This window comes from Azolla caroliniana, unplaced genomic scaffold (genome assembly GCF_043228905.1).
Source record: "Azolla caroliniana isolate FFs.n. ecotype wild unplaced genomic scaffold, voAzoCaro1.0.p SCAF_4, whole genome shotgun sequence".
Classification (NCBI taxonomy): Eukaryota; Viridiplantae; Streptophyta; class Polypodiopsida; order Salviniales; family Salviniaceae; genus Azolla; species Azolla caroliniana.
The window spans coordinates 4,109,347-4,115,936 of NW_028230439.1; the positions used below are offsets into that span (position 1 = coordinate 4,109,347).

Here is a 6,590-nt window from a genome sequence, read left to right on the forward strand (position 1 = left end):
TTCTATTTATATGTGAAGAAAGAAAGGTTTGTTCAATCATATCAGTCTATTGCAAAAGAAGACTAGCAAAATGAAAATGATAACATAAGATAATCAGATGGATTAGCACTTTTAGCTCAGATGAAATCAATGTCTATTCAAAGAGTGAACCAAATACTACTAAGTAACAACATGTTCCAGTCTGAGGAAGAAAATAACCAAAACTATTTAAGTAAACATTTGCAACACTAGGAACATTCATACTGCTACACTGCAAGTGAATAATAAAAATACAAGCCGAAAAACACTATGAAACCAAAACTACTGAAGTGAAAATCTATATTATTAGGAACAGCTGTGCTACCAGTGTCATTCAAATGATGAATTTAGATTGCTAGTGTCATTCAAATGACTGAAGTTCTATGTACAAACATTTTAAACTAGAACACCTCATTTGTTACTTCTTTTAATCATGTCAAGAATGTTTGGATGGGCCATAGATACGATGGAAGCACCTAACTCTAAGCATATTACTCATTGAAGTCACAACAAAATAATCTCAAGGTCATTTTCATGATCAATACCAATGTGAACACAATGGTTTTGAGGGAATTTTGCATGAAGTGTGATGTTTGTAATTTTGGTCATCAATGTGAAAGTCAAAGTCTACTATATTCTTATTAGATCATGATGGTCACAAGTAGTATTAATCCTGAACATTATAATACATTTTACTAGTCACATAACGTCACTTTATTCTATGTGTGGCTAGTTTATTCGAGTTACTCTATTGATGAACAACCTTACCATTTCGATTGGCAATCAATGGAAACCAACTTGCTGGTTTGCTATTTACTAGTCTGAAGAATAGATGCAATTTTGGGGGTTTTGTAAACTTTAACATGAGGAATGGCATGGATCAGTAGTCAATTATTTAAAGGTTTCACATGTCATAATTCTTCTTTGCATTAAAGATTGGGCTAAATAGGCACATGTGTATTAAATATCAGTCTAAGTAGGCACATGTGCCATATGAATATTCAAGAGATCAATAGTTACATTAAAAATGGCTAACAAACGTGTATGAATTGATATTCTTGTTGAAGCCCTACCTTTACTTGTACGTCTGGGACAAAAATGAGAATGAAGATTATTGCATTGCAAACTACTCTCATTAGCTTCTTAGTGCTCATGTTATTGACTCTCTAAAATTCACACTGTCAAATAGATAGCGACATTCCTTTAGTGTTTTCAATACATTCTTGACTTTTTCTTTGAATCAGGAAGGATAGTGCAATGCACATTATCAAGACATGTGTTGATTTTGCAATTCCTTTATACAATGAGTCTTTTCCACTTTGCTTTTTGCCAAATACACACATTTCAGTAGAATTTCAAGTAAATGTTATGTGAGCAGAAGCCTCCATCTCAGGGTTAAGAGTATACAAGCCAATTAACAGAAACCTAACAAATTGCACACACTGTAAAAATCGGCAATGTCTTTCTTAGAATGCTATTTCCTTGGGAGAATAAAAAATGTGATAATTGGCTCCGTAAAAATCAGGAAACTGTAAAAGAGGGAGGAAAGAATTTCAAATAGAATAACATAATAACCCTCTTGTAAAAATGGGAATACATTACAAACAGGGAAGCCCTCTCTCCTTAGCTATATAAGTAATGCCTTGACAATATTCAAAAAGGAATTTTCCCAAGAGGATCAAACAAATGATGATTTATTTATAATGCAACAGAGCCTTTGGCATCTCTTTTGTAGAACAAAATCTCCCCTTCATCACTCACATAGTGATCTTCAGACAGACTCTTCAATAAGACCTTCCATAAATGTGCTGGGAATGGTCCAGACTTTTGTGGCTCCCTGTAATATTTCCCAAGCACCGGCTTCACAGCTTCAGTCTGACACAAACATAATCAAACATGTGACCATTGTAAAAGCCCATTATTTGTTCATACAAGCTAAGTAAAAAAGCTCCCATCAAGAAATGCACATCAAAACACAAACACTCGAAATTTTCCATCACCTTTGCTGGGTATTTACTAAAATCGCCCTAAGCTTTTCAAAAATTACCAGAATACCCCGTTGTGTACATCATTTATAGTGAGAAATATATATATCTATACATGAACATGTATGTAGGCATGCATGTGTTTAGCTTTTGTGTTCACAATTATAAATGTGTTAAAATATTATAATGTATGCATGTATTTTATATCATTCTTCTGAGAAACATACTAGCTCCTCTTCATTATGTGTTGATAGATGAGCATCGTAATCATCTTTTGCCATTTTCATTACTATGTGCTTTTGCATAAACAAAACGCTGTAGTCTTCTATAATAATTTGCAATGCGCATTCTGAATGGGTTTTGCAATGCGCATTCTGACTGTATATTCAGTTTTAACAATTCTAAAGATTGATTAGGATGTATTACATACCGCTTCAACCAGATGATAATGGGGTATTTGAGGGAACAAATGGTGTACAACATGAGTTCCAATGTCATGATGAATATTGTTGAACCAGCCATAGTCACGATCAATGGTCGACAGACCCCCTCTCATGTAGTTCCATTCCTGAAGTTATTGAACAGATCATCATACAACAGAGATGCACACACATGATATAGTTTATGATTTGGGGAAAGCATCATCTAGTGAAGGAAGCATGTGTGTGTATGTGTTAATTTTCCTTACCTCTCCTCTGTACCATGGAACCTTCTTATCATATCCATGGTGGTGAAGATAAGTCACAACATCAAGCCACACGACAAAGGCCTGAGGAAAAGCAGAATTGATATCAATTATTTGTTGAAGCTTCATGGTGGCTAGAAAGCATCAAAGATTATTTCCATGGCTTTTGTTTAGCATGAGCTCACCCAATAAGGAACCACATATAGTTTGAACATCCAAAGTGGTCCTATAGCAAAAGTAAGGGCTCCCAGAATAGCTGTCATAGCTAGCCAACAAGCTGTCGAAGTGAGAACTTCGTTTCTCTCACTCGGAACAAAAAGGGAACTATTGGGATCATAGTGACTTCCTTCTTTTCCAGGGCTTCTTTTCCACTGAAATTTACCACAAATATAAGAGCTTAAATATCAAAACAAGCTCCTAAATAAGTACTATTTGCTCATTAGTTTAATTCATTAATATCCACTAACCAGGTAGAAAGGGTAAGCAAAAACCGATAAGAGAGAGAACCTTGCACTTCGGGATATATTGTCGAGACTTCGGTAGAGCTTTTCTGAAAGCTGTAAAGAAAACAACAAAAACTTGTGACATGAATACAGAAAACTTTGATGAATCCATGTTTCCTTTAAAACTGATGTGCTATGGGTAAGTTGTAATTGACTAGAAATACAGAGAAATGATGTGATGGATACACATGCACATACGCAAAGTGATGCAATATGAGCAAGCTCTCATGGATAGTATTGCAGAGGAATGATGCAATATAAGTATATATTCATAAACTTTCACATGCATGGTAAATGAACACAAAATGATGTGACAATGGTATTCTCTAATGGCCAGTAATGCTGTGATACATGCACACATATATATACATGTAATGAATGCTCTCGGAGATAATAACTTACAGGATGCCAGGATTCATCATTCTCAACATGGCCATGATTCTGGTGATGAGTCCTGTGGCTGATCCTCCTGAAATGCAAAAGATGTGTCACCAGTAGTCTACAACGAAAGCATTACAAAGGGATCAAATACCCAAAATCTAAAAACAATATTAGACAAACCAGCCATGGTAGGGCACAAGGATAGAGGAATGTGTGAGATGTCCCACCACGTTATTGAGCAATTTGCTGTTCGAAAAGCTTCCGTGGCCACTAAAAAGTAAGATAACGAAGAAAGGAAAATAAAATTACTGATATACATAGAACTATGATAATCAGAGTTTACCAAAACTATCAACATTTTCGGAAAAAATTAATTCGCACAGAAAATAGCAAAATATAGTAGCCAAAATTTGTTCGATTGTATCATATTACACGAATGCTTACAATCAGCATAATATAGAACACACATTAGTTCAATTCTATCAAACATTAGTTCAATTCTATCAAACGACGGAAACACTTACAAAGACTAATAAGTAATCAAATTATTGTGATGTAGAACCATAATTAGTTCAATAGGATCACAAAGAAGAACCAAAGGTTAGATTTTGAGAGTGAAGGGAAGAGAAAAGTATCGTTACCAATCATGACCAAGGACAAAAAGGGCCCAGAACATGGTGCCTTGGGCAAACCAATAGAGAGGCCATACGAGCCAACTGTTGAGATAGGCAGCTGCAGCCGCAAGGCCAGCCACTATCACCACATCACGGACGACAAAGCTCACAGATTTCCATGGGTTCTTCACCCAACAATGCTTTGGAATGGCCGCCCGTATGTCCGATAGTGTGAAAGGGGGTGGCACTGATGGATCAAATACCAAGTTAGAAGAAGAAGAAGAAGAAGAAGAAGAATCACTCTGTGTGGATATGGTGGGTGATGCCACTGCTGATATCATAAAGCGATTAGGACGGCGAGTGTGGAGATTTCGTAAAGATGGCCTTCTGTAAGTTACATTGAGCTGAGATTTGGATGCCATAGCCTGATAACCGAAGGTAGACATGGGAGATTCGTGAAGAGAGGAGCACGTAGTGCGAAGCACTGAGGACGCCATCGCTATGGAAAGAAGGAGGGTTAGGAAGGAGAAGCCGAGAGACAGAGACAGAGAAAGACAGAGGCAGAGATGGGTCTTGAGGCAATGTAGCTCTAGACCACCATATCTACTACTACCACTCTGCTCTGTTCTCCCCTGTTTCTCCCCTGTTTCTCCTCTGTTCTCCTCCTCTCCTTTCCTCTCTTCTTCTCTGTAGAACAAATAAAGTTAAGAATCACAATAATGCTTGATGACCTAAGGTCGGCTAAATGCTCCAAAAGGTTAGAAATATAAATAAACAAATTTCAACTATTCTTATTAGTAGTAGACTGTAGTAGTATTATTGCATAAATACAAAAAAACATTTGTGTAGATTGTCAAACTATGTACATATTGTTGGGGCACATGCTTATTTATTTATTTTTATGTATTTAGTTATTTATTTGATCACGTGATTAATGAGTTTATTCATTTATTTGACCACATGACCGACACATGGAGAGAGAGAGAGAGAGAGAAAGAGAGAAAAGAATGAATGAATGAAAGATGGCCCATGAAACAATTGGTGTACAATAAAATAGGGTGTCTACCCAATCATTGAAATATAGTGGAGAGAGACAAAGAAAGAGACAGAGAGAGCATATGGATGTAGGTTAGTTGATAAGGTTGCCCAATAGAGACCAGGAGATCATGGGTTAAACCCCGACATTCCACAGTGGCATTTCTAGTGAATTAAAAGGGATATGTATGAAGTATGTAATAGAGAGGTGAGATAATTGGGTTTCAAACCCAAGACATAGTGCTTGTGTTGTAACAACTTACCACCAGGGTAAGGTACTTACAATAAATAATAAAAAAGACAGAGAGGATTACACATTTTTACTTCTAAGCCACAAGTTCGATTGTCGAACTTGTTTTGTTCTATATATTCTTTGTCTTTTGGCACACGGTCACGTCTCCTCGCCCCCTGGGCCTCGTCCCTTTCCATCACGCATTAAATGTATGCCCCGCCCTTTGTCCGTTTGTGCTCCTCCTCTCTCCACTACCTTCATTGATACTCTGTGCATGAGAGTGTGTGACTCTCTTTCACACTCTAGATGCACGGTCCGCTACCTTCGCTCATACTCTTCGTTGGTACTCAGCTCGTACCAAGTCTGAAGGAGATGTATATAATTCATTAACTCGTGCTACTCATCTCGGAAAACATATGCTTTATTTTGCATCGAATGTTCTCTGTCTGATCATTGTTGTGGTCATAGGTTTAGAAGATAATTCAAATACCCTTCTTTCCTTTGGAATTCCTCCATCATCAAAGCAATCATTGCTAATGCAACTATGCCAACAATTACAAAACAATGTAATAGAACTCCCTTTGCTAGGGCCTTCACCACTTTTTTTTCTATATCTTCTAGACTTGGGCTTCAACTTTTGAATGGCTTGAGCCTATTTTGTGTACGTACATATGTACATGAGCAAATGCTATATAATATCATATATCTTGTAATGAAGGTTATGAAACAAGTTGTGTGTGATATTGGGCCCTAGCTACCATCAAGTGTGTAATCAAGTCTTACTATTACCATTTCACGTGGAAATCTCTTCCTATTGATGTATCTTCATTCATTAATAGTCATATAACAACTTACTATGTGACACTTGGGCTTTATACCCCACGCACACATCCTTTTACTTAGTGGGTCATACATCCCCTTGTAGCTCCCATGTTTGTTATCTTGGTTCCAAACTACCACTATCGCGTATTTCTATCTCATCACATTCCATCCTACCAACAATAAATTATAGTTCGTATCTATACATTTCCACATCCATAAAAAAAAGAAGCTTAATAAGTATATTTCAGATTCCTCTTTGGGATCTCAAACAAGTTTTAGCACAAAAAAACACATGGTACACGAAAGGAACATATA

General features: G+C 36.7%; 1 protein-coding gene across 1 annotated transcript; it reads right to left on the reverse strand.

Moving 5' to 3' along the window:
* Positions 1 to 1,461: 1,461 nt before the first annotated feature.
* Positions 1,462 to 4,830, reverse strand: LOC147864876 (omega-3 fatty acid desaturase, chloroplastic-like). Its single transcript, XM_087319051.1, has 8 exons — positions 4,214 to 4,830; positions 3,753 to 3,842; positions 3,594 to 3,660; positions 3,156 to 3,245; positions 2,874 to 3,059; positions 2,692 to 2,772; positions 2,434 to 2,571; positions 1,462 to 1,893 (listed from the first exon to the last, which is right to left on the reverse strand). Exons 1-8 carry the CDS (start codon positions 4,681 to 4,683, stop codon positions 1,717 to 1,719), a joined length of 1,299 nt encoding a protein of 432 aa, XP_087175177.1. The 5' UTR covers positions 4,684 to 4,830; the 3' UTR covers positions 1,462 to 1,716.
* Between the last annotated feature and the right edge of the window lie 1,760 nt (positions 4,831 to 6,590).